General features: G+C 35.2%; 1 protein-coding gene across 5 annotated transcripts in view; it reads right to left on the reverse strand.

The window, feature by feature from the left end:
• The window catches only part of LRRK2 (leucine rich repeat kinase 2), a 228,053-nt gene that overhangs the window by 134,762 nt on the left and 67,755 nt on the right, over positions 1-25,536 (reverse strand). For all 5 annotated transcript variants that reach the window (XR_003568832.1, XM_027858947.1, XM_027858948.1 and 2 more), the window contains exons 15-21: positions 18,426-18,570; positions 17,847-17,986; positions 17,098-17,229; positions 16,846-17,016; positions 8,405-8,663; positions 3,137-3,325; positions 1,383-1,501 (exon numbers count right to left, since the gene is read on the reverse strand). Coding sequence is in view for 4 of the 5 variants with exons in the window: in XM_027858947.1 (XP_027714748.1) it covers positions 1,383-1,501; positions 3,137-3,325; positions 8,405-8,663; positions 16,846-17,016; positions 17,098-17,229; positions 17,847-17,986; positions 18,426-18,570 (1,155 nt within the window). In the remaining variant the exon portion in view is untranslated. The remainder of the gene's footprint in view (positions 1-1,382; positions 1,502-3,136; positions 3,326-8,404; positions 8,664-16,845; positions 17,017-17,097; positions 17,230-17,846; positions 17,987-18,425; positions 18,571-25,536) is intronic.

Consider the following 25,536-nt stretch of genomic DNA (forward strand, 5'->3'; position numbering starts at 1 on the left):
GTAAACAGGAAACAGAAAGTCATAAGAGACTTATTAAGTAGTTGAACTGTTTACATTCCTTCATGGAAAGATGATATTTGTAACTCATGAGACCTTTGTCAGTATTAGGGTAGTTGGAGGGGAAAAAATTATATGTACGTATATGTAGATATAGATAGATAGATAGATAGATAGAGGGCACAGGGTGAGTTGAAAATGAAGGGGTCATATCTGGAGAATAAAATTAAGGGATGAGAGAGGAATACACCAGGAGAAGAAGAAAGGGAGAGGTAGAACAGGGTAAATTATCTCACAAAAAAAAAAAAAAAAACCAGAAGAGAAAACGCTCTTATAGCGGAGGAGAAATGGGGGAATGTGAGAGGGAATGAGTGAATCTTACTCTCATAGGATTTGACTTAAGGAGGGAATAACATACACACTCAATTGGGTGTGGAAATCTGTCTTATCCTACAGGAAAATAGGGGGGGAAGGGGACAAGAGAGTAGGGGAATGATAAAGAGGAGGGCAGATTGGGAAAGGGAGTAATCAGAAGCAAATACTTCTGAGGAGGGTCAGGGTCAAAAGAAAGAATAGAATAAATGGAGGGGCGGGATAGGATTAAGGGAAATAGAGATAGTTTTTCACAGCATGTCTACTATGGAAGTGTTTTGCATAACTGCACATATATAACCTATATTTAGTTGCTTGCCTTATCAATGAGGGTGGGTGGGGAGGCAGGAAGGGAGAAAATTTGGAACCCAAAAGTTTTAAAAACACGTTTAAAAAAAATGTTTTCACATGCAACTGGGAAATAAAAAATACAGGAAATGGAATACAGAAATCCATCCTGCCCTACAGAAAAATTGAAGGGGAAGGGGATAAGAGAAGGGGGGCGGAGAGACAGAAGGGAAGGCAGACTAGGGGAAGGGGTATTTAGAATGCATGCCATCTTGGGGTGGGGGGAGGAGCAAGATGGGGTGAAAATTTGGAACTCAAAATCTTGTGGAAGTAAATGTTGAAAACAAAAAAAATTTAAAAAAAAGAAAGTTCTGTATAGTTATTCAAGTACAAAATGGGAATACTTAATTTTCATTGTAATTAATATTTCCTTGTACTACCATTCTAGCAAAACATCTACCTACAAACAAGTCTCTCTGAAGCTTCCTACCTACTTGCTTTTTATTTGCTATCATACTCTCCTAAGTACTCCAACCTTCCCAGCATTATTCTTACTCTCCATGTTAGGCTCTCCCTGGATAATCCAAGTGGTTCTTACAATCTGTGTTAAAATTATTAAACATCTAACCCATCATTTTGCCCATAGTCATGAAGTTAATGGCAACCAACTTTGTCCTATGTTTTTAACTACCAACAGGATATATGAGACTCATGATTTGTCTTACCATTGAATTGGAATGCCTTTCCAAAGTTGGTGAGCCACGCTGGAACGCAGGATCTCTACAAAGATCTCCCACATTAAATGAACTTGATTTCTTTTTCATAAGAAATGAACTTTCACTTCCTATTTTAATAATAAAATATAAAATAAAGATATTAAAGATGACATGAAGAATCAGAAAGATTGGAATAGAAATCACAAACATAGGATTTAAACATTTTCGAATTACGGAGAATAGTTTTATCAATTCCCTTTTAGAATCTTTCACATGTTAAGTAGACAAACTCTTATCTTCAGTATATTAATAGTAAAATAATTCTGGTTTCACTTTTCACATATCAACTACTGATATGTTTATCAGTTTCAAAGAATTATTTCTTAAACTTCCTTCAGATTCTATTTAATCCTTTATTTATTCAACATTTAATGGTTCTTCTTATTCTACCATTTTGGAAAGTCATATTTATTCAATTAAACTACCCATTTTTTGTTTATGGATTCATTTTTTTAAATAAAAATTTTAAAAAAACTGCAATTCTGGAAAAGAATACTGTGGAAGTAACAGTTTGTTAATAACAGAAACATACTAAAATCATTTACATTGGGGGTAATAGATCTGTAACAGTTAAAAATCAACTTACAAAATTGACTTTTTCCACCTAGAGATTAATATTCAAATCTGTCTTCAAAGAATTTGTATTTCCAAAAATACTTGTTAAATATAAATGAAATAGTTAGAAGAAAAAGAACCAATGGAATCATGGATTTTCAGCTTTCAAGGAAAGGATACGTAGTCTAAAACTCTCACATTACAGATGAGGAAACTGGTGGCCAAAAAGTTAGAAGTGATTTATTCACCTAGGTAGGTCTTATGTAGTAGAGGTAGGATTCATTTCCTGGTCCTTTGCCTACCACTACATATTACACTATCATAGATAGCTTCATAATAAATGCCATCAATTTTTGTACTAGATCTGATTTCACCTCTCTCTATGAGAAACTTCCTCTACCAATGAAGATTAACACCTTCTCCATAACTCTCTCAGTGACTGGCCTAGGGACACACAGCCAGTATGTGACAAGTGTAGGACTGAACCCAGGATAATTCAAGGACAGCTCTTTATCTACTATGGCACTCTAAAAAGTTATCTTATACCTATAAATGTTGTATTTTAAAGTACAGAGATTTAAAAATAAATTAATTCATAAGAATGATTGTATTTTTTTTTCAGAAAGCTTTTCCAGCTTAAATTCTTTATCTAGAAGACTGAGAAAAGACATTGCTAAAAAAGGAATCAATAAATAAGTATTTATTTGACACTAAGTACATGCCAGGCACTGTGCTAGGTTCTAGAAATAATAAGGATGAAACTACCCTATTCACAAGGAGTTAATATTCTCAAGACACATACTTACTACCCTTGGTAAGTGATTTAATCTATCAGAGCTCCAGGTAATTCCCTAAGCCTACAGATTGCAGAGAAGGTGTTAACTTGCTTTGGCAGAGGACATTTTCTCATCTAATATTTCTCTATATCAGTGAAACCACGGGTCCAGTAACTACCTTAATACCTAAAGAAAGAAAAACAAACTACCATACAACTTTGGTGACAGACTAAAATTTGCTTTCTCTACTTTAAAGATCTACAAAATGAAATTACTTTTTCACCAAACTTCTTAATTTGTTGCTCTTCAAACCGCTTTAACAATCATATCTAGAGACATAACATGAAAGAGTTAATGTGTCATAGTCTTTACCTTCACTATCAAGATCATCACTGTGACCAAATATACAGTTTACGGAAGACTCAGGTATAACAGTCCAATCACTAATTTCATCAAGATGATCTTCAGGAAAACTTCCATCACTGTCTGATATTGGTCCATCTTCTGATAAACTTTTCATTTGATATCTTAATACCATTCTTGCCAATGCAGATCCTGTGTCTAACAGTGAAAAGCCATAAACACTGATATTTCTAAAATATATCAATTTTAAAAAGTCAAGAATATAAAAGACATAAGGCCAAGATTTCCTTCACAATTATACTTTCTGAAGAAAAATTATATTAGTTAGTTTTGCCTCTTTTTTGTTTGTTTGTTTTTGTTTTAGGAAATTGGTGTTAAGTGACTTGCCCAGGGTCACACAGCTAGCAAGTGTCAAGTGTTTGGTCTGAGGCCAGATTTGAACTCAGGTCCTCCTGACTTCAGTGCTCTATCCACTGCGCAACCTAGCTGCCCCTGTTTTGCCTCTTAAAAGCATTCTTGATGAAAACAGATAATGTATTTAAAAGATGTCATTAAAAATATGATTACATTTAGCCATGGCCTAGACTTTAGGCCACAAAAGGAAATTATGTGCCTGAATGAATCCATGTTCTTTATCAGAGTACATTACTTGATAAATAGTCTAAAAATGCTGAAGTAAAAAAAAAATCAGGTCACAATACAGAAGAAGCAATCATTATAAAGCTTTGGCCTGAAGGGCTACAATAATAAAGGTCACATCAAAGCTCATTAGTTTCCCAGCCAATCACAAAATTTTCCATAGGAAGTTGCACCTTGAAACTCAAGATAGAAAAAAAAAATGGTGGCATTAATCTGAGTGTAGATACAGCTATTCTTCTCCTACCTTATCCTTGAGAAGTTGTTTTAACTCAAGTATAAGACTTCATGTTTATCTGCATTATTTCATTTTCTTAATTTCTATCCAACACTCTAATTGGCTGAGGTCTTTTTGGATACTGATTGCCATTTAACACATTACCAATTCTTCCAGGTTTGTGTCATGCAAAAATTTAAAAAGGATGCCATATATGCTTTTATCAATAAAAGAGTTTAACAACACAGGTCACAGGGACTCATTACTAGAGGTGTCCTGCCAAGCTGTAATCAAACTATTCCTAAATATTCTTTTGATGTGGTCATTTTACCATTATCAAATCTACTTACCTATATTATTGTCTAGATCAGCGGCATAAAACTAAAAAAGAAATGGGGGCCACTAAGCCACACAAAAGAATCCATTTGAGCTACATATTAACTTACAAAAAGCACATGGGTTTATATATTTACTTTTTCATTAATCCATCAACACATTAAAACTGGACAGGACTAAAAATTTTTTAAAAGAAACATTATTATGAATTTGATAATGTTTTCAATATTAACATGCATTTATATATTATATACATGTATACAAATTAAGTGGGAACTAATTACAAAGAAAAAGAATGCAAGTTTATGTTTTAATATTAAAGTGATTCAAAACGATTACAAAACATATCACTAAAAGAAAAGTCAAAATTTACTATAACTTAATGTGGTTTGATAGAAACTTGGCATCTTCTGCCAGAAACTATTTTAGCAATATCAATGATATTGCTATCAATAGCATCAATGATAAATGCTCATTTGCTCATTTTGCCCTATGTGAAGTTTTAATAGTCTTTAGGAGTGAAAATAACTGCCATATATCTGCCAAACATTGCTAAGATTCTTGAAGCAAAAATGCACATTTCAACAAAATATCTTGGCAAGTAAGAATAAAAATCTGAAACATTAACTTCATTATACTTTTAGCACTGTACTGCACTGAATTTCAACAAGTTCCATTTTGAATGTTATTTTTTGCTCTCTCAACATCAAAAGGAAATTGTTTTCACACATTCTTAATCCTTCAAATCACTTTTCAAATTCAAATAGTAATTCTGAATACTTGAGGCATACTTGCTGAAATTAAAAGAACTAAATGATTCTTGATAATTTTTACATGTAGGAAAATGAGTCAAATTACAATCTTAGTTGTCTTTTCCTAAGACCAAGTTTTATCTTAAATTCTTTAATACAATCATACATAAATGTTATAACCTGATTTTGACCCAAAAGTTTTAAATTCAACTCATTTAAATGTTTCTCAATAACAATGAAACAATGAAAGCCAAATCCTGAAACCAGTTCTTTTTATTAAGCTATTCTGGTGACTCTTCTTCCATTTCTATAAATATTTTGATTTGATGGCAAAATTGCCAAACATACTTCAAAACCTTACAACAGGAAATCCAAACTTTTGAAAATAGTAAAATCTCCTCTTCCTGCTCACTTTTAATTTCCAAGAGTAATGAGGAAAATTATCATTGTTTCAATCCTTGAAAACATATAAAAGTCACTGTTTTCTTAACGAACTTCAGCATATGTTCCATTTTCACTACATTTCAGTGCAACACAACCTGCTGTACAATGCAGTGTATGTGATGAAACTTAGTATCAGGAGCAACTTCATTCTGCTTAGCCAATGAGATATTTGTAAAGTGTTCAGTATAGTATCTGCACATAGCAGACATTTAATAGATGTTTATTTCCTTCTAGTTACCTTCCCTTCATATATACATATATATAATATATACACACACATTTGTATGTATATATGTGTATATGTATGTGTGTATATATGTTATATGTGTATATATTATATATGTGTATATATGTGTACACACACACACACACACTGATGGATAAGACAAACTCTATAGGTTGTCAATCCAAATGCAAACTTCAAGCTAATCAATAAACATCCTTCAAAGTCAACAAACTCCTGTATGGATGGTCAAATCAAATTCATTTGAATGATGACAACTGTTTTCTAGGAGGCTATGCAATATTCTGGGGCTTGATATAACTTGCATTATATCCACAAAAAGGAACATATGATGGACTTCACCATCTACAGAAAATCTCTCAACTTAAATTCTGTGTTGGACCTCCTCTATCAAGGGTCAACCACCCTGATGAGCACAGATATATCAGTTTTATGCCTCAGCTGATGGATGTATGACCACATACATACATACAATAAAGTTATTTCTTTTGTTATAACTTTTATGAAATCTTGAAGTATTCTGATGTGGACGGGCAATCTCTTGCAGTAGAAAAGCCTTTAGGGTGGTATCTTGTTATACTGAATGTCACATTTTCATAAGCAATGACCTTAAGAATAGTAGGATTGTACATTCTCTATACCTTTCAATTAATTGTGATATGATAAAGATGTGATCTATTGTTAAATATTCCTTGTGAAATCCTGCTTATTCCCTATTAAAATCTTTATCAAGGATGCCCTAATTCATGTATAGATAACCCTGTCATATAGAATCTGTCTAGAAGGGAGCACAGACATAGATGGCAGTAACTATTCATATTCTCTTGGTCATCTCTTATGAGGGGCAGTATTAGTAAGATCTAAGATTTAATTTTTTTGTATCTTTACTTGTTTTATACACACACAGACACATATATATATTTCCTTCTGAGGAAAATGATTATTTCACTCATATTAATAATCAATTATTTAATTAGGACTGAGGGTTTTCCCCTTCCGATTTCTTCATTCAGAAATCAGAAATCCGCCCCTGTAGGTTATCCAGGCAGCCTTTGAAGGTCAGAGCTGATAATGAGATAAAATCTTGTGAGAAAATTACTTAAGCAGGAAAACTCAGATCTGATCAAAAGGTAAAGAAATTCTGGCTTAGGTGAATGGATGAATTTTAGTCCATTGTGTTTTAGTCAGAGAAGTCTGAGTAGAAGTAGATTCTCCCTTTTGTCTAGATTACCCTAGATGGGGTCTTTGACCAAGGCTCAGTGATCAATGTTACACCCAGACCCTCACTAGAATAAACCCACCCCTCATTATATTCATTCTCTACTAGTTAACCAATCAGAGCTGATTTCCACCCTCAGGAACACCCACTTTTCCAAGGGCATATCAGCACTGAATGGGTTCCATGAGGGGTCTTTGGTTTAGGAGAGACAGACAAATGATCCTTTTATTATTTGCTAGCCATAATTAATAAAATAATTGTTAATTACCCAGAAACTATGTCTCTTGAATGTGATACGTAACACTTCTTTGTATATTGATCCCTTAACTCCATCATCAGCATGTAGCCTCTAGCATAGACCTCTCCTTTATATGGTCTAACCTGGCTGCTTTTCCAGTTCACTCCTTTTAGTGTTACTTTCACTTTCCCTATAAGCATACCCATACCCTTTGGGCTCTGCTCAAAGGAATATAAATTTGGGTTACTGAAACTTCAGCAAGATACCTTGGGGTTTATGGGCTAGATTTATTTTTTAAGGACCAGGGACTTAAACCCAAATCACTCTGGCTCTCACTGACTGGCCAACAATATGTTCCAGTCCAAGCCTCACATGGTTACTATTTGGGCTCTGATGGCTCAGAATGAGTGTAAATAGCAATTGGTTTTTTTTTGGCCATTAACCCCGAAGCTCTTCCCGTCTCAGATTGATTTTGTTTCGTTTTTGGTTTTTTTTTTTCACTAGGTAAAAGAGGCCATTCTTTCTCTCATTTCTTTCCTAGTCTTAATCACTCAATGGGCACTGCTTCAGTCAAACTGAGACCTAGGAAAGACCTTAGCCTAAAAAAGTCAAGGTCTCCCACTGCATCCAGGCCATCTCCAGTGCTCCTGATCTATATCTTGTCCTTGGACTCAGATGGCTCTGCAGGACAGAGTGAGGCTAGTGACTGTATAGCCCTCCCTCGCTTAAATCCTACTCGTTTGCAAGTCATGACATCACTTTCCTGGTCTTATTCAAGAATGAAGGATACACAATGAAAAGAACAAAAAATGAATCCATGACTATGATATGAGGGTCTAAGAGTGGTTCCTCTGTTCTTGATGGCAAAAAAAGTAATAATTTTTTTTCTTATAAAAGTTATAATTTTTTCCTCTTACTTTCTGTTGTTGTCTTCCTTCCATTTTTACTTTTAAGCATCCTTTGAATGACTTTGCTAATTGGCTATCTTAACAACCTTTCTTTAAACCTCCACTGCTTTTGCTTTATGAGATAATGCTACTGAAACTGCCCATCATCCTTCTTCATAAGATTTTATGCATAAATTAATAGTCTAACCTACTTTATATAAATATAGATAAAAATATTAAGACTTTTAAAAAATCATTAACACTCTCATCTTCAACAAATTAAAGGGTTCCTACGGAAACTTACTTGTTTGTTTTCTTAAATTAGATATTTTATCTGGAAATAAAGGACTAAGCCATGAAGGTTCAATTTTTCCAATACAAAACCCTCCAAGACAAATGCTGTTATTGGCAAGATCCAAACCAAGCTTCCTTAATAGTAAACTGATGATTTCACTGTTATTTTTCTTTATGCTGATCATCAATGCCTTACGAATCTCCTGTTCCCTCGATCCATTATTTAACAAGAGTTCCACTAATTTGGGACTGCTTTCCTTTTCACAAACCTACACAAAGAAAAAAGAGAGGGAGTGTGAATATTAAACAAACTATAGTTTTTTTTTTTACTAGTCCTGTGTTTTCCCCCTTTTTAGGATCACGGGCTCATAGATTTAGAGCTGGAAGAGAAGGTAAGGTTATCTAATCTACTCCCTTCATATGACAGTTAAGGAAACTGAAAGGGGAAGTGAATGGCCCAAGGTCATACAGTTCATAAGTGACAAATTTGGGATTTAAATCCAAGTTCTGTCCCCTAATTCATCATTAATCTTAGAGTGTAATATATGAAACACAGGGCAAAATTATTTTCCCAATTTTTTAAAGAGACAAGCAATGAAATAGGAGCACTACCACATGTCATAGTGGCATAAATACATAGTAGTATAAATGACATATAGGCTCTTTTAAACTATTCAAGCTTAAAACTGAATAAAGATTGAATGCCACAATCCAATAGCATCAACACTACAAAGCTCTGAACTGCCAACGCTGGAGGGACAACACTATAGCACCAGCATGGTAAAGCTTAGAATTGCCTCCATAGCACTAGCACTGCAGTTCTCTCACAGGCAGTATGGACAACCACATAGCACTAGTTTGGCATCTCTCTAAAATGCCTAGAGGGAGCAAGAGAAGACATAGTACATGGGGGCAGGAGTGTGTTAGTAAGCACTTTACAAAGCCTGAGAAAAAGAGCACAGCATCCAGATGGAGCCAGTTCTAACCACTTAAAGGTCATTCCAGGAGCAACTAAGTGGTACAGTGGATAGAGTGCCGGGTTTGGAGTCAGGAAGACCTGAGTTCAAATCTAGCCTCAGACACTTATTACCTGTGTGACCCTGGACAAGGCAATGTCATGAGTAAAATATAACAAAGGTAGATTGAGGCATATTTTCTCCAAGCATGATAACAGTTTATTAGCAGGCAAAATGGGTCTAATGACTGCCTCAGTAAGCCAAAGAGCCTGAAGTGAAGATGCAACTTCTTTTTATAAACACAGAATAAAGATTAGAATCGGTGGGGCAGCTAGGTGGTGCAGTGGGAGAGCACCAGCCCTGAAGTCAAGAGGACCTGAGTTCAAATCCGGCCTCAGACACAAAACATTCACTAGCTGCGTGACTCTGGGCAAATCACTTAACCTCAACTGCCTCACCAAAAAAAAAAAAAAAAATAGAATAGGAAGATAAGGAAATAATACAGTTGGTCAGAAGGTTGGCAACATCATGTGGATGAGAACTTATGTTTGGTTACACCAAGAAAAGTGGGTCTGCACACTCATGGACCAAGAACACCCCTCTATGTCTCAGATAAATGCTTTACAAATTTATGGGAGCCAGTTGCATCTTGAGGTCACTGACACTGGAACAAGGACAGTAGACTCACTGGTGCTTGGGAATGAGATATGACGACTACTAAATGGGCAAAGATAAGCAAATATGGGACCAGATCAGCTCTCAAGAATAATATACAAATGTCATGGAATTTCTCAGGAGATGAAATTATAAAGGATAACAAGTTTCCTTGGCATAAAGTGATTTGTAGGTATTGCTGAAATAACAATTCCCTCAGAGTTAAGGTGTTTTATGAGAGTACTGAACCTCTTACACTAGCTCCCAGTTTTTTAATTATTATTATTTTTAAAAGTGATTGAGAGGGGGCAGCTAGGTGGCACAGTGGATAGAGCACCGGCCCTGAAGTCAGGAGGATCTGAGTTCAAATCCGGCCTCAGACCAAACACTTGACACTTACTAGCTGTGTGACCCTGGGCAAGTCATTTAACCCCAACTGCCTCACCAAAAAGCAAAAAAAAAAAAGTGATTGAGCGGATGAATACACTTCAGCATCTTTCTATGAGAGAGGAAGACTGAACTTCTGAACTCATGAGCTTCTTCATTCAGAGACAAAAAAAGGCTTATAGGTTATTATATACAATGCAAAATAAAGTAATAGAAAAGAATCAATCACAGAATACAAAATACAGGATCAATGTTTAGTTTTCACATCACTTAACCCTGTTTGCCTCAGCTTCCTCATCTGTAAAATGAACTGAAAAAGGAATTAGCAAACCACTCCAGTATCTTTACCAAGAAAATCCAAAAGGGCTCATGAAGAGTCAGACACAACTGAAATGACTGAACAACAAAAAGTCATTCCAGGTAGAGAACTGGGCTGGTGAACTGTAAATTGTCCAGCCTGGGGACAGGCTGAGATGTGTTGAGATTCAGCCCCAAAGGAAATCAACACCAGTGAAAAATCAGGGGTGGGGTTGGGAGGGGCGGACTGAAACTAAAAAAGAGTTCAGAAAGAAGAAACCTCAAAGACCTTGAACACAGGCAGATAAATCAACAGGAAAAATATTAACAATAGAAGAAAATATGGCCTCTAGTTCTAGTACCTATGAATAAATACTGCAAAATAGAGGAATATGATCTGCCACTTGATGAGACAGAGGACCCAGTGGAAGGAAGAGAACACTTTCCTGAGTGGTTCAAAAAAGAAATAAGAATGAAGAAAGAAGAATTTATGGGCCACAAAGCAAAAATAATGGGCAGAACAGAAAAAATTATTATCTGTGATGGAAAGTCTCAAAGGGACAAAAGAGAGAACAGATAGGGAATGCAAATATATGTAAGTGAAAGACAATCTAGAAGACATAGGAAAGACAGTTGAGAAGGAGCAGATAGGTAGGAGAAGGTCAAAGAGAAAGCAGTCTAACAAAACTTAGAAATGAGACTGTATCTAGAAGGAGATTTAATATGGTCAAATGTTAAAGAGGTCAAGAGAGATGAGGAATGATTTGAAAAGGCAATTAAAATCATCAGTACCTTAGAAAAGATCAATTTCAACTGAATGACGAGATTGAAAGCCTTTTCCCTTACTCAACTGTGAACAATCTTTCCAAGAAGTTTAGCCACAAAAGGGATGAGAACTAGCTAGCACATGTGAATAGATAAGTGAAGGAGTTTTTTTCCTTTTAAGATGAAGGAGAGATGTGACCTCTTATGGGAACCAAGATGAAGAAGTAAGAAGTAAATCATTATAAATCTTCCATATTCACCTCCAAACAATCATAAAATAATGTCCCAAAACAAATCCTGGAACAGCAGAACCAGCAAAAAGATGGGGTGAAACAATTTTTTAACCCAAGAAATATGGAAGATTGGCAAGAAAGGGCTGTCTCACTCGGGGAAAAGACAGTGCAGTCCAAGACAGGAAGCATTTCATCAAGCCCCACTTCAGCAAATCAGTGGGATATCCTGGCTCTAGTGTGGTGGAGTAGGCAAACTTCAATACCAGGATCCCCCACATGCTTCAGCATAGCTAGAGGAAAGGGCAAACTCTAGCTCTGAGAACCACCATGTGGTTCAGAGAAGCCCCAGGCAAACAGTCAGCCACCAGTGGGCCAGACCCCAATAGTGTAGCCCCAGGGGAAACACAAATACTTTCCTAAGGGTCATAGCACACACCAAGCACCACCACTACGACCTCAGCTCAGTACCAGGTAAGCTGCCAGATCCCTACAGCCTCCAGCACTGCCAGCCACCACTAGCACTAGACTGAGGGTCCCCTGTAGGCCCCAGGGCAACATCAGTGCAGCACCAGGTAAACAGCCACGGCCTACAGCCCCTGGCAGAATAAGTGCAAGACAGGGCCCCGTCCACCCAGGAAGCAGAGCACAAATTTAAAAGAAAGGAAAAAGGCCAAAAAAGATGAGCAAAACAAAAAAAAAAACAAAAAGCAAAAAAAGAAATCTGACCAGAGAAAGCTATTACAGTGACAGGAAAGATCAAGACACAAACTCAGAAGAAGACAAAATGTCTAAACACCTATGGGCAAAACCCCAAAGAAAAATAAAGTGGTCTCAAGCCCAGAAAGAACTCATGGAAGAGCTTAAAAAAATTTTTTTTTAAAAAGAGAGGTAGAACAAAAATTGGGAAAAGAAATGAAAGTGATGCAAAAGAATTGTGAAAAAAGAGTCAGCAGCTTGGAAAAAGGAAACAACTGTTTAAAAAGTAGAACTGGTCAAAAGGAAAAGGAGATACAAAAATCCACTGAAGAAAACAACTCCCTAAAAAGTACAACTGGCCAAATGGAAAAGGAAATACAAAAGCTAAATGAGGAAAACAATTCCTTAAAAAGCAGAATTTGGCAAGTGAAAGCTAATGACTCTATGAGTCATAAGGAATCAAACAAATTCAAAAGAATAAAAAAAAATAGAAGAAAATGTAAAATATTTCATGGGGGGAAAAAAACTGACCTGGAAAAGAGATACAGGAAAGACAATGTCAAAACCACTGGACTACCTGAAAGCCATAATCAAAAGGAGGACCTGGACAGCATCTTTCAAGAAATTATCAAGGAAACTGCCCTGATATCCTGTAACCAGAAGGCAAAATAAGCATTAAAAGAATCCACCAATCACCTCAGGAAAGAGAACTCAAAATAAAAACTCCAAGGAACATATAGCCAAATTTCAGAACTATCAGGTGAAGCAAAAAAATACCGCAAGTGGACAGAAAGAAACAATTAAAATATCAGGGAGACACAATCAGGATTACATAGGACTTAGCAGCTGCAACATTACAGGATCAGAGGTCATGACACATAATATTCTGGAAGACAAAGGAGCTACAACTACAAAGAACAATCACCTACCCAGAAAAATTAAGGAAAATACTTCAAGAGAAAAAAATGGTCACTCAATGAAACAGAAGGATTTCAAGCTTTCATAAGAAGAGGATCAGAACTGAACAAAAAATTTGATCTCCAAAATCAAGACCCAAGAGAAGCCTAAAAAGGGAAAAGAAAACGTAAGGGATTAAATGGAACTGAACTGTTTACATCCCTATATGTGAAGAAGATACTTGTAATTCTTAAAAATTATACCACTTATGGGTATAAGGTGAATTTGAGGAAATGACATAAAATAATTAAAGGATGAGGGAAAAAAGGAGTACAAGGGATACAAAAGGAAGGGAGAGGTAGAATGGGGTAAATTATTTCACATGAAGAGGTGCAAAGAACCTGTTACAGTGGAGGGAAAGATGGAAGGGTGGGTGCTGGGTATTGTTTAACTCTCATCCGTATTGGCTCAAAGAGAGAATAATATACACAATCAGCTGAATGAAGAAATCTATCTTCTTCAACAGGAAAGTAGCAGAGGAGGATATTAAATAAAAGGAGAGAGAGAGGGGAGGGGAATGACAGAAGAGAGGGCAGACCTGAGGAGGCAGCAGACAGAAGCAAAACACTGTCAAGGAGGGAAAGGGTGAAAAGAGAGAGGACAAACAGGAGGAAAAATAGGATGAAAAGAAATACACAGTTAGTAATCATAACTGTAAATGTGAATGTGATGAACTCTCCCACAAAATGAAGTGGATAGCAGAGTGGATCAAAAACCAGAATCCTACAATATGTGTTTACAAGAAACAGACTTGAAACAGAAAGACTTACACAAAGTAAAGGTAAGGAACTGGAGCTGAATCTATTATGCTTTAGCTGAAATAAAAAAAACCCGGGGTAGCAATCCTGATCTCAGACAAAGCAAAAGAAAAAATAGACCTAATTAAAAGAGATAAAGAAGGAAACTTGATAAAAGGTACCATAGACAATGAAGTAATATCAATACTAAACATATGTTCACCAAGTGGTATAGCATCCAAGTTCTTAAAGGAGAAGTTATGTGAGTTACATTTCATGACCAATCAAGAGATAGAGGGCATTATGAAATGTAAAACAGATAATTTTGATTATACTAAAATTGAAAGCTTTTGCACAAACAAAACTAATGCAACCAAGATTAGAAGGAAAACAGAAAGCTGGGAAACAATTTTTATAGCAAGGTTCTCTGACAAAGGATTCATTTCTTAATATATAGAGAACTGAGTCAAATTTATAAGAATACAAGCCATTTCCTAATTGATTAATGCTCAAAGGATACGAAAACAAGCAGTTTTCAGATGAAGATATGCCTATATTTACAGGCATATGAAGAAGTGCTCTAAATCACTATTGATAAGAGAAATGCAAATTAAAACAACTCTGAGGTACCATCTCACACCTACCAGATTGGTTAACATGACAAAAAAAGTAAAAAGATAAGTGTTGGAGAGGATGTGAGAAAATTGGTACATTAATGTACCATTGTGGAGTTGGGAACTGATTCAACCATTCTGGAGAGCAATTTGAAACTATGCCCAAAGGGCAAGCAAACACTGCATATGCTTTGGTCCAGCAATACCACTACTAGGTCTGTATCTCAAAGAAATCATAAAAAGGGGGAAAGGACCTACCTGTGCAAAAATATTTATAGTAGCCCTTTTTGTGGTGGCAAAATACTGAAAATTGAGGGGATGCCCATCAACTGGGAAATGGCTGAACAAGTTGTTCATGTTCATTTATTCATTATGAATGTAATGGAATACTACTGTGCAGTAACAAATGAGAAAAAAAAGAAAAAAAAAGAAATGAGGAACAGAAGATTACAGAAAAATTTGGAAAGACTTGTACAAACTGATGCAAAGTGAAATGAGCAAAATCATGAAAACATTGTCCACCTTATCAGCAACATTGTGTGATGATCAATTACGAATGACTCAGCTCTTCTGAGCAACACAGTGATCCAAGACAAGTATGAAGGACTCATTAAGGAAAATGCTATCCACATCCAGATAAAGAATTGATGGACTCTGAATGCAGATCAAAGTAAACTCTTTTCACTTACTTTATTCTTTCTTATGATTTTTTTGCCTTTTGATCTGTTTCTTCTTTCACAACTGTAACTAACATGGAAATCGGTTTTACTTGATAGCTCATGCATAATCTATATCAAATTGCCTACTATTTTAGGAAGAAAGGAGGGCAGGAAGGGGGGAGAAAAATGTGGAAATCAAAATCTTATAAAAATGAATGCTACAAATTGTCTTAACATGTAATTAGGAAAAAAAATATACTATTAAAAAAAGATGAAGGAGATATGGATGTGTTTGTAGATAGAAAAAAAAGTAAGACTGAAGATAAGTAAAAGAATAAAGAAGACGGATAAGACAATCTGCTGGAGAAGACGGGATAGAATGGGATCACTTGTGTATTTAGAAAGGTTACTGTTGGCAAGAAAAGCCCACAGATCTTTGTCCTTCTTTGTTCTCGAAGAGGACCATGACATAAGGAAAGTGATAATGGCCTGGGAAAGAACCGAGAAGTTGAGGGATTGGAGGATGGACAGCCTCATAATGGCTTTTGTGAAATACTAAAATAACCATATTTATTATTATTATTATATAATATTGGTATAGTATTAGCTAACTAATATATTATTATAATGTATTACATTGTATAGAAGAAAGATAATATAATAATAATAAATATTAAAAGAATCATAGAAAGACCTCCATTACTTTGAGAAAATTCCCTTTGAAGGATTTTCCAAATGTCACTGACAAGAATCATATATGATAAAGATTAGATGCTGGAAGGTGTTTTACCAAAAAGATAAATTATCACTTTAATAAGATCACGTAGTCATTGCCTTTTAGCCCCTTCAACTCTTCATAGCATATTTTCTGTGCATACTGGGTCATAGCCAGTCTTGACCATTGTCTTGTCACTGGACTTTGATGATTCTGGAGAAGAGATTGAGGCTGATAACTCTGCTTTGTTCTGTCTCACTCTTATCCAATTCACAAGCAAGTCAAGACATCACCCTTGTGATGTCATTGGCCCAATTTGAGAACAAAGGATGAACAACAACAATATCTGCCTCATCTTTTCCCTGTCTCTACTTACTGTCACCTATCTCAGGCTCTCATCATCTCATGCCTAGACTATTACAATAGTTCTCTAATTGGTTTCCCTCCCTCCAATCTCTCCTCACTCCAATTCATCCTTCCAACTCCTACCAAAATCATTTTCTTAAAGTGTGAGTATGATACATTTCTACCTCCAAGATCAAATATTAGCTCTTCTTTTTTGGCATTTGAAGCTTTTAATAACCTACTTTTACAGCCTTATTCCTCATCATTTCCATCCATGCACAGTACAGTCCAGGCAAACTTTCCTTGCTTACTCTGCTTCATAAATGGCACTCTCTGTCACTCTTTTTGCACTGGCAATCATCCCAAACTGGAATGTACTCCTTCCTCACCACTTCTATTCTTATTTTAAAATAATTATATCCATTTGAATATTTACCTGACAGATTAAAGAAGTTTTTCCAGTCACTTTATTAATATCAGCTCCCAAAAGGAGGAGGCATTCAGCCATAATGCTATTGTTTTGCTCACAGGCTCTCCCCAGTAGTACATTTTTAACATCATCATCACAAGTTATTCTGGCAAAGAATTTGCAACAAAGATTCTGAAACTACAAAGAAAGAAAGGAAATGGCAACTGAGGAACAGATAAATCCATGATCTTTAACTTAAAAGTAGGAAGAAATGTTTACCTGATGATCCCTTTGTTCAGTATAACACCTGGACATCTGATAGAAAATTAGTGAGTCATATGAATGATGACTTAGCAGCAACTTTGCAAAGCCAAGTGATAATTCAAGTATTGCCAAAGTTGTTTGAAATCCCTGAAAATATGACACACACAGAAAGATGAAGTAAACAACCAATGACAAAAAGAGCAAAATAAAAAGAATCTGGTAAATGTACTTAAAATTTGGGATATTACATTTAGTCGTACAACTACTATTGCACAAAATCTGAATATTCCAATTAATGCTATTTTAAATTCAGTCTAATAATATTTTATTTTCTTTAAATTACAGAATAGAGATAGTATAACAGTAAAATTCTGTGACCTTGGCAAATCATCTCTCTGGGTCTTTTTTTTTTTCATATTTCTAAAATGAGGGGATTGGACTAGATCAGTTCTCAAATGTGGTCCAGAGACACCTCAATACCATTGAGACACTTTCAAGAGGTTCTACAAAGTCAAAACTATTTTAAAATACTAATATAAATTATATTATTATACCAAGTGCTTGCTTTAAAAATGTTTATGTCAAATTCTGCCTTGATGAAATACGCTAATGTATATAAGTATGCTGATGAAATATGCTGAACATTCTGATTTTGTGAATGTGTATTCAAGAGATGTCCATCTCTGGTCAAATGGGGTTGAAATAGCTACCATAAAAAGAAAATTATACATACACTTAAATTTGCTTTAAAATAATTCACATACACTTATCTGTATTTCAACAACATCCTTAAATTGTTTTAAGCTGGAAACCAGAATATTTGCAAGCAGATCCTGAGTTTCTGTGCACAAATTCTTTTCAGTAACCAAACATCCTAGTAGACTCAAACCGAGGCACTGAATTACTAGGACAAGAAAAAAGTGAACATAATAATAATGGCTCTCAAAACCAAGAAGAAGGCAATTAAAATATTTCTTATTTTTATTGCTGCATTTTGTTTTTGCATCATTTTTTCTAAGGTATTCCTCTTCCCCCCCCACCTTATAGCAAAGAGTTAAAAATAGAAAAGAAAAAAAAACACTTCAGCAAAACTAATGAACATATCAGTCACGCGTGGCTGTATATGCAATATTCCACACCCATCATTCTATAACCTCTGAAATGATTGAAGGTAGATGTAAATTTTCAACCTTTCCCCACAATAACAATTTTGTATATGTATGTGTTTGCTTATTTTTAAAAGAAAGTAATCTTTTTAAAAAGTGTTGAATATGATCAGATAGAGGATTGGCCTATACCAAGTTATTCCAAATCTTACCTACTTAATAAAAAACACTACTGACCTCTGTCAACTGGATACATCTGTAGTGTATGAAGTACTGAATCAAGGGCCCCTTGCTGAGAAAACATTTCTAAGGCACCAGAACAATTTGCTAAAGAAGAAATTATTTTTAATCCACATATTTGAATTCCAGGATTTCCAATAAACTAAAAATTTAAATAAGAAAAAGTATTTTTAACAGGCAAATAAAAAAAGATTGTTCATTCAAAACTAGGATTTACTATCCTCTCATGCCAAGGATATTTACATATAGATATTATCAAAACTACATATGCAAAGTCACAATTCTTTACTTATTTAATACAAGATTCCAAGAATTATTTCAATAAATATGTATTTTAACTAACAACATTACAGTTTTAGTTTCTTAAGAGGACCTGTTACTCTCATAATGTTATATATTATTATCCTTATATTCAAATTTAAAACTTATCTTTGAAGTTCTAGGTTTTTCTTAATTCTTTAAAATATATTTAAATTAATAAGTAACCACAGCATTTTTTATCATACTAAAATTTCAAAGTTAATATGCTGTTTGAGGTAAAAAGCAACCCATTAAATTCTTATGCTTAGGAAGGAGAATTATATCAAATCAATCTCTGCAAACAAACAAGTCTCATATTATAACATGACATCCCTTTGTCTTTATAGCATGGGAAGAACGCTCATGTTCATAGTCTTCACAAATTAAGAAAAAATTATTCACATAGGCCAAATGACAGATGAAAACCACAACAGCATCTCTAAAATAGGGGTTAACTTGGGGTCCATGAAATTTATTAGAACTATATTTCATTATAATTGGTCTCCACCTTCCATATTATGTGAATGACATGAAGGACAAAGCATTTTCTCTGATCCCCATGACTTCTCAAACCTCTCCAAAACAGAAATTATGTGCCAAAGATAAAGCAACAATCATCTCCATGGTCTAACACACTCAGAATTCAAAATGTTAAAAAAAAAAACACACACACACACACACACACACACCATCAACTGATGCCTACCATGAGTTCACTCAGCACCTCTCCCACATTACCAGTAACAAGGCTATACCAGAAGATCCAAGGACCTGACACATGGCTTGCATCAAAACTCAACCCCACACTCCAATTCCCCCTGCCCTCTTTCCAGTGTAGGTGAACCCTAGCACCAAGACAAGCCCTTCAGGAGCAGAAGCCTGCTGGGGGCCCTGGCAGACATCTAGCATCCAGTAAGACAACTTTACAGCACCAAAGCTGCAAAGTTCTTAACTGCGAGTGCCCAGCCAGAGAAATAGGGAAGGAGGACAGGACACCGGGAAAGGAAACCATGTGGGAATGAGGGAACTGGCTGTGTAGCACTCCACTGTGCCTAAAGAAATGTTGGGACCAGTTTTGTCCATAAGTCACATCTAGGAAGATGAAATTTACATACAAATTACATACAAATACAAAATGTTACATCTGGATTAAAGAATTAAGTACACGAGGGAAGTATGACTAGTCAGCTGTTCGTCTGAAACAAAGATCTGACGGTTTTAGAGAACTGAAAACTCAGAACGAGTAAGTGACAATGTACGGAAACCAACAAAGCAAATATAATCTTAGGAAACATTATGAGAGCAGTAGTGTGTAGGACTGTACTCTGCCATAGTCAGAACACAGCTGGAGTACTACATTCAGTTCTGTACTTCACATGTTATAAAAGACATTTATGAGTTGGAGAGTGTCTAGGGTAAGGCAATGATAGTTAAAAGACTTAAGTTAAATCTATGTGAAGATTAGCTGAAGGAATTGGAAATGTTTCAATGAGATAACTGGGATGGGGGTCAGGGCAGGAGTTGTCTCATGATTGGGTCATTATAGTGCTTGTTTATTATCTCCATATTATCTTTATCTCCAAAGAGTAGAACTAAGGGCAATGAGTGAAGGTTGCTTAGAAGTGTATTTAGGCTTGATGTCAGGTAAACTTAAAACAATAAAAGATGTCAAAAAGTGGAAGGGGCTGCCTTGGTATATAATGGATTCCCCTTAAGTATTTTGTAGAGGGAATAGATTCCCTTTCACAAATGGGTTTGACTAGATGACCTCTAAAGACAAAGAGTTTTAAGATTTTGAAAATTCTATGACAAATCCAAATCTCTATCAGCAATAAATTAGCATGCCTTTTTATTGACAGGCTCACTAATACTGATTTGTTTCTATCTTTTGCCATCTTTGCCAATTTGATAAGTGTGATGTGCTTAATTGTATAATCTGGAATTTATAAGCTCCCTTCTTTCTTACTTTATTTTCATTGATTCCTTTGATACACTTGATTTTTGTTCTTTTATATAAATTTTGCTATTGTTTTGTTTAATTCTATGAAGCATTCCACTGATATTTTGATTTGTATATTGTAAAATATGTAAGCTAATTTTGATATGTAATCTTATTATATTAGTACATATATTAAGCCACACTGATTTTTGAAAAATTTTTTAAAAAAAATTTAAAGACCCATAGAATTGATAGGGCATTAGCTATTACAAGCAAAAAAAGAAGAAAATTAAAATAAAAATCTTTAGTAATGTCTCAGCTAAAATTCAACCTTCTGTAGGAAGTCTTTCCCAGTTCTCCTTAATCCTAGATCATTATCTCTGTGATAAGCTCTAATTTACCTTCTATATATCTTGTTTGTAAAATAGTGGTTTTCATATTGTCTACTTCATTATATCATGTACTCTTTGAAGGTAGGGAGTGTTTTTTCTCTTTCTTTGTATCCTCAGTACACAGTATATGGCACACAGTTGGCACTGAATAAATGGCTGTTGATTTGATAATTTTGAATCTTCTTTTATTTCTGTAAATAATGTTGTACAGTTGTGTTCACATGAGATTTTTTGGTGTCTTCATGGTTAATTTCAAGATAATACTTTTTTGTTATTTTAAATGGCATTTTTCTTTATAATTTTTCTTATTTTTTTTGTTAGCAATGTTGCATGAATTTTCTTACTAATTCTACTATCTAAAGTCAATTAAGCCACATAAATCAGAAGGCAGGTTTTTTCATTAGACTCAAAGTGTGACATTCTCAACTATCCATTGATTAAGAATGTGTTATTCATAATTCAGCAAGCAAAATTTATATTTATATGTTACATTAAGCAATATAAGGTACCACAGGTGAAGAACCCCTGCTCTAAACCCTCCCTCTTCCAAATTTCCATATTTCTATCAAAGGCATCAGCATCCTTCTAGTATCTCAGGTTTGAAATCTTAGCATTATCCTGGATTCTTCACTCCCCCTCACCTCAATCCGTTGTCAAATCTTGCCATTTCTATCTTTATAACATTTCTTTCATCTAACTCCTTTTAACCACTAACACAATTACCATTTAAGTTCAAGCTCTTACTGTCTTTTACTGAGATTATTAAAATACCCCTAATTGTTTTCTATACGTCAAGTGTCTCTAAACTCCAGTCTATCTTGCAAAACTGTTGACAAAGTAATTTACCTTAAGCACTAAAGTAATTTTCCACTGACCATGTGACTCTCCTATTTAACTCCTATTCCCTCTAGGAAAATTCTTTCTGCAATGCAGCCAAATTAACCTTTTTTCTTAACAATTTGTCACTCATAACATTGCATCTCCCGTTACTATGGTTTAGAACTGTCCATTTCCTAAAACTGAAGTGTATTTTTTTCTTTTTTTTGCTTTTTTGGTGAGGCAATCAGGGTTAAGTGACTTGCCCAGGGTCATACAGCTAGTAAGTGTCAAGTGTCTGAGGCCACATTTGAATGAAGGTCCTTCTGACTCCAAGGCCGGAGCTCTTTCCACTGTGCCACCAGTGCTTTTCTTTCTGAACTTCATCTCATGGGAGTCCCTTTCTTCTTCTACAATTTATTATAACATTTTTCTTGGCCTACCCTCCTCACCCCCCAATTAGTGCTTTCTCTTTAGTGCTATATATATATACGTATATATGTATATATACATATATACGTATATATATCCTACACATTGCTGGTAAAGTAATTTACTTTAAGTACTTTATATATGTATACATACATAATACACACACGTGTACGTGTATATGTGTTTATATATAATATAACATAAATTTGATGTCTACTCCACTAGAATGTAAGCTCATTGTGAGTCCAGATTGTTTCATTCTTTACATTCATATTCCCAGAGCTTAGTGCAGTGCCTAGAACTGATGATTAATAAATATTAGTTCATTTATTAATTTAAAGCAGGGGTCAACCAACTATGGTTCCAGGAGGAATCCAACCCAGCTTTTATTTCTTATTGCCCTTGAACTAAGAATGGTCTTTAAATTTTTAAATATAGTAAAACTTTTTAACATAAAAATCATTCTTAGCTCATTGGACAACACAAAAATATGCAGCAGACTATGCATTGTTAGCTAATCCCTGACATAGGGATTTAGATTAATCTTTACTGATGGTCTAAAATACAGTTATAGTTCTTGTTGCCTTCTGCCCCTTTCTTCACCGTGGAAGCATAAGATCCACAAGTCCTGAGGACCTTTACAATTTTTCTCTACTTCATGGATGCCGAGTGGCCTAGTGGGTTGACCTTCAGACAGCAGACTCGACACCAAAAGAGCTATTCTCTAGGTGTAAAATTCAAGGTCATTATTTCCTCCTAGCTCGAAATCCTATAAATCTATTAGAATTAATTTTTTTTTACTTTTTAATTTTTATTAGCTATATTTTTTATTTTTTTAAGTTTTATTAGCTATAATAGTATGACAGCCATATCATACTGTTATCTCATATAGTCTCATACATATTTAGTGTGGCACAAGGTCAGTATATGATTTTTTAAGTCCTCAAGTCTTTTGTCATAGCAAGTACTAACTACACATCTCTGATTTTGTATTTCTGCATTTGATTTCCCTCTCTCATTACCAAAGGAAGGCTGCCTTCTTTTCCTCTTCCCCTTTCCAATCTTTAGCCCTTCCTACTCTCTCATTCCTCTGCAGACTCCTTTCTTATTTACAGAGATCACCTTCCCTCTTTGCTAGCCTTCAATTTGACCTGGGCACATCACACATTCCTCTCTATCCTCTACCCACCCCCCCTCCCAAAGCTGTAATGTGATCTCACAGAAAACATTGATTCACCTGTAGGTTGTCACCAAGTTCTGTCTGTGAAATACCTCATCCCTACTTCTATCAGACTTATACCTTTATCCCTGTCTCCTTGAGTACATAAGAAAGAAGTCTCTTACTGGTATCTCTGCTATCATTCTGTTGCTGCTGCTGTCGTTGGCTATTACATTTATTCATCCCTCCTACATTTCTTTCTTCAGTTCTGGTTTTCTTTCTGAGGATGTTTCAAATGCCTCTTTATTACTGAATGTCCATGTTTTTTTCATTTATGGATAAACTCTTATTCACATGAAAATTAACTTGGGCTGCATCCTGACCTCCCTTGATCTTTGGAACACATTATTACTTCCCTCCTGCTTTATCTGGTGAGTATAGAATAATCTTGTGTTATTTTAATTTTGTTTCCTTCGTATTTGAAGGTCTTTCTCCTGATTGCCCACAGAACTTTTTGTTTCTGAATTAAATTGTTAGGTTTAACCAGCCTTGGAGTTTCCAAACCTTGGTTTTAGTTTAGTTTTTTTTTTTTTTCTGGATGAGACTTATGAATTCTTTCAATTGTTTTTTTCATTATCAGTGTTTAGAAGTTCTGAACAGTTCTCTTGTATTATTTCTTGCATTATGGTATTCAGACTTTGCTTCTTGTCATGTTCCTCTGGAAGATCTATAATCCTTAGGTTGGCTCTACACATTCTGTCTTTGAGGTCATTATGCTTCGTTTACATAGAGAGCATATATTCTCTTTTAGTGTTGTGTTTTTTGCTTCTTTTCTTCTAGATTGTCCTCCACTTATTTGTATAAAAATTTGTTGACCCAATCTCCTGTACTTTCTTTGGTAAGATTTGCCAGTTTTTCTATTATGCCTAGTATTTTTGCTTTGTAGGCCTCTCGCATAATTCTCATTTCTCTTTTGACTCACTCAGGATTAGCAATATTGTGGTTGCTTAGTCTCATCAAGTATTAGATCATTTTTCTTTGTTGTAGTATTTATTCACAAAAGCCTAAACTCATTTACTAGATCTGGAGGCCATATTTCTTTCTGTTGTTCATGCTGCCAATTTATCTGCTTATATTTAAGATTTTTAAGTTTTCTTTTTCCTGAGATCTTTGGTAATTTCCTTAGTTTTGGGTTGTTTTATTCTCCTTTATTCATAACTTTTTGACTCTTTTTCCTCTGATAGTGATTTCCTTTGGGGATAGATCTGAAAATGTCTCAGCCCCCTCCCACACTGGTTAATTCATGGTTCACCAACCTAGGTCTCTGCCCCAAGTGATTTTCTGGGCAAACAGAACTGGCCCTATCTGGATGCTAAGCTCTTTCAATTATAATTAGCAGAGTGCTACAAAGCCATCTTTCTCCCTTCCCCCTCCCCTTCTCTCCCAACATGGTTTTCTTTCCAAGTGTCCTCTTCTGCTCTCACTGTTCCTCATTTCTCTAGCTGAGCCCTGGTAGTTCATAGCTTTGGAGTATTGTTGCTGTAAGGTTGTCCTACCTTGGCACTGGTCAAGACCCCCAGCAGGCTTCTGTTCCTGAAGGGTTGCTGTAGCTCTTTCTGTATTGACTCAAGCAAACCTGTGTATCCTGGAGCAAGGGTTCATCTACATGAGAAAGAGGGCAAGGAAAACTGGAATATGGGATTAGGTTTTGTTGCAAAACATGTGTCAGGTCCTGGGTCAGCTTGTACAGTCTTGGTGGCCTAACAGTCTAGCTTTTTGAGATATATTTGGATCTCATTTTCATCTAATATATTAACTCTCCCTAGTAGCTTTGCATTATCTGCAAATTTGTTTTATTCTTTATTCAAAGAATTGACAAAATTGTTAAACTATATAGGAGCAAGTCACTAGTTCCTGTGGCACGCTACTGGAAACCTCCTTTTAGACTAATAAAGAACCACTAATAAATATTTTATGGGTCCACAAATTCAAGCAGTTCTTAATCCAACCCACTGTAATATCAATTAGCCCATGTCTCTTCTTCTTTTCCCCAAGAATACTGAGAAATTT

This window comes from Vombatus ursinus, unplaced genomic scaffold, assembly GCF_900497805.2.
Source record: "Vombatus ursinus unplaced genomic scaffold, bare-nosed wombat genome assembly UNPS02013950.1, whole genome shotgun sequence".
Lineage (NCBI taxonomy): Eukaryota > Metazoa > Chordata > Mammalia > Diprotodontia > Vombatidae > Vombatus > Vombatus ursinus.